Source organism: Carica papaya, chromosome 9 (assembly GCF_054855325.1).
Source record: "Carica papaya isolate Zhongbai chromosome 9, ASM5485532v1, whole genome shotgun sequence".
Lineage (NCBI taxonomy): Eukaryota > Viridiplantae > Streptophyta > Magnoliopsida > Brassicales > Caricaceae > Carica > Carica papaya.
The window spans coordinates 14,797,188-14,800,624 of record NC_142317.1 but is presented as its reverse complement, the minus strand read 5'-3'; the positions used below and the strand labels follow the sequence as shown (position 1 = coordinate 14,800,624).

General features: G+C 36.7%; 1 protein-coding gene across 1 annotated transcript; it reads left to right on the top strand.

The window, feature by feature from the left end:
- Positions 1–786: 786 nt before the first annotated feature.
- Positions 787–1,825, top strand: LOC148240101 (uncharacterized). Its single transcript, XM_088212070.1, has 3 exons — positions 787–870; positions 1,051–1,232; positions 1,561–1,825. Exons 1-3 carry the CDS (start codon positions 787–789, stop codon positions 1,823–1,825), a joined length of 531 nt encoding a protein of 176 aa, XP_088068196.1.
- The last annotated feature ends 1,612 nt before the right edge of the window (positions 1,826–3,437 follow it).

Here is a 3,437-nt window from a genome sequence, read left to right as displayed (position 1 = left end):
GGCTATCTCCATCTCTTTGTAGTAGTCTTCTACACTCTTGTTCCCTTGTATAAGGCCTTGCAATTTTTGATGTAAGTCCCTATAGTAGTGAGTAGGAACTAAGTGCCTTCTCATGATAGCCTTCATTTCGGCCCAAGTGGAAATAGATATCTCTCCATTTCTCCTTTTACTTGTGATGAGTTGATCCCACCACACAATGGCATACTCTCAAAACTCCACGGCTGCAAGCTTTATCTTTTTCTCCTCCGAATAATTGTGGCACTCAAAAATAAGCTCCACATTGCCTTCCTATTCAAGATAAGCATTCGGATCATTCTTGCCTAGAAACGATGGGATTTTCATTTTGATGATCCTAATGTTTTTATCAAGATCGTTTCGACCCCTACCATAATTTCGACCTTCATTAACCAAAGTAACTTGGTCATCAAATTCTTCCTCCAGTTCCTCATCAAAAGGTGGTGTTGGAAGTCTTCTTGCCCTTGGATTGGTTTAGGCTTCCCCTCTCATGGAATTTAACTCACGTTGTTGTTTCTCTAGTTTCTCATTCATGTTGCCAATAGCTAGTTGAATCCTCTCAAATTGTTGTTGCATTGCTCTGATACCAAATGATGCGGAAATGTGTTTTGCACAATTAAGCAAATTAGGCTAATCTGATTTTTTTTTTTGCTGAATGCAAATTTCTCTCTTTTTTTGGTAAGAAATAATGAAAATAAAGACAACAAAATAAGGATAGACTAATTTACTTGGTGAACCAATGCTCTGATACCAAATGATGTGGAGGATAAAATGCCTCCTTTGGAGGATTGTAGTGATGGGGAAACGCCTATGGAAGGTAGATTATTGGTTTCTATACGTGCTTTGAATATGCAAGTAAGGAATGATGATGAGGGGGTTAAGTTATAAAGAGAGAACATTTTTCATTCTAGATGTCTAGTGAATGGAAAATTGTGTAGCATGATTATTGATGGGGGTAGTTGTGTAAATGTGGCTAGTACCTTATTTGTTGATAAACTGGGTTTGGAAACTACAAAACATCCTAAACCTTATAAGCTGCAATGGCTTAACAATAGTGGCGAGGTGAGAGTTAATAAGCAAGTGAGGGTGCCTTTTACTATTGGGAAGTATAGTGATGAAGTGATATGTGATGTAGTTCCTATGCAAGCTAGTCATATTTTGCTGGGTAGACCATGGCAATGGGATAGGAGAGTGATGCATGATGGGTATCTCAATAGGTACATGGAAGGAAAAGAGGGCAAAAAGTATACTCTTCTTCCTTTAATCCCTAAACAAGTTTTTGAAGACCAAATGCAACTTGAAAAGTCCCATGATGAATTTACATAAAGAGAGCCCAAGAGAAAAAGAAAAGAAAAAGAAAAAAAGAAAAGAAAAGAGAGTGAGAGAAAATTAGAGTGGAAAAATGAAGATCAAAAGGAAAAAGAAAGAGAGATGCATTCGACCATAGAAAAGAATGAGGGAAAGAAAATGAGCTTTTATGCTAAAATGAGAGATGTGAGGAAAGCTTTATTTTCTAACAAGCTAATTATTGTACTCATGTACAAGGAAGCTTGTTTCTCAACTAACGAACTTGACCCTTGCAAGTGTTGTGGTTGAAGTTTTGCAAGAATTTAGCGATGTTTTTCCTGAAGATCTACCTCAAGGTTTACCACCTTTGAGAGGGATTGAGCATCAAATTGACTTCATTCCTGGGGCTGCCATACCAAATAGACCAGCTTATAGGAACAATCCCGAGGAGACCAAAGAGCTTCAAAGGCAAGTGGAGGAGCTCTTACAAAAGGGGCACATTCGAGAAAGTGTAAGTTCATGAGCAGTACCCGTCTTATTAGTATCCAAAAAAGATGGTAGTTGGCGTATGTGTGTTGATTGTAGAGCCGTCAACAAAATAACGGATAAAAGACCCATTGCTTACTTCGGTGAGAAGCTCAACGGTGCACAATTGAATTATTCCACCTATGATAAAGAGTTTTATGCTTTAGTAAGAGCATTAGAGACAAGACAACATTATTTGTTACCAAAAGAATTTGCGATTCACACCGATCATGAATCTTTGAGGCATTTGAAAGGGCAAGGCAAGCTTAATAAACGACATGCAAAATGGGTAGAATTCATAGAGTCCTTCCCATATGTGATCCAATATAAGCAAGGAAAAGAAAATGTGGTAGCTGATGCGCTTTCAAGCAAGGGTCTTGGGGTTCCGACACCCAAGAGTCTCACACACTAGAGGTCCTCGGTTCGAACCCAGGCTCTGATACCAAATGATGCGAAATCCCAAGACCCTTGCTTGAACCTTAGAACTCTTTAATCGGTTTAGAATTGAATTTAGATCACAAGTAAAAAAGGAATCAAATTTGTTCAGTCACCCAAATGGTAGAAGTTAAAGAGAACCCAAGAAAGATAAATGATATCCCTTGAACCCAATCCAAACAAGCACTAAGAACAATTGAAATATAAGTGATAAAAATTGTATTCCAAATCAACACCTTGTGCATAAAGTGAAAAGAAAGCCAAAACACTCTCAACTCAATTCTGAAATGTTTCATTACAACTCTTGATGTCCACAAAGAAGAGTTCTTTTAGTATTTATACCCAAAGAAATCAATGATAAGTTACAATACAATAACTACAATTATAACTCCCACAATAAATAGGTTAATTATGTGGTAATTACAATTGTAACTCCAACAATAACTGGGCTAATTATAGGCATGTAATTGTTATGTAACTCCTTATAACTCCAATCTTCTTAACCAACACCACTAATTGTTTGTGGCACCATATAGTTATGAGCTTATTCTTGTAATAACACTAAGACAAGACTTAAGTCCAAAATGAGTTATACTTAACTATATGGGCTTAATTAACTCAAACTAAAATAAAACAATCCAAAATACTTAAAATAACTCAACTAATCCAGTCCATACACAAGGTTTATTCATCCATAAGACTCAAACAAGCCCAAATTATCTCAAATCACTTAAATCCAATCAAAGTTACGAATTTGGGCTGTTCAAAAAGCCCATATTTGAATTTTTCACAATTGGCCAGCCCATCATCCAAATATTTTGAGTAAAAACTTGGAGCAACCCTTTAAGCTTCTTTGCCTTTGATCTTGTTACTGGTCTGCTGAAACTTTCCAAGTTTGGGACTGTATTTGTGTTTACATCAATTGAAATTATCTCCAAGTCACCTTTTGATACTCTTTGAGTATCTTGAGTATTTTTAGCTTTGTTTAAATCAGTTCAGTTATATGCAAATTCAGCAATTGGTACACAATCCTCCTAACTCTTGAGATTCTTTTTGATTATTGCCCTTAGGAGTGTACCAAGAGTTCGATTTATCACCTCCGTTTGTCCATCTGTTTGAGGATGACTTGTGGTTGAAAACAGCAATTTGGTTCCCAATTTTCCCCAAAGTGTCTT

Excerpts from the sequence above, each read along its gene's own strand:
- LOC148240101 (XM_088212070.1), top strand. The coding sequence starts at position 787 with ATGCCTCCTTTGGAGGATTGTAGTGATGGGGAAACGCCTATGGAAGGT. Across the intron at positions 871-1,050 it reads TACGTGCTTTGAATATGCAA|CTGCAATGGCTTAACAATAG; the intron begins GTAAGGAATGAT and ends AAACCTTATAAG. Across the intron at positions 1,233-1,560 it reads CATGATGGGTATCTCAATAG|GAAGCTTGTTTCTCAACTAA; the intron begins GTACATGGAAGG and ends CTCATGTACAAG.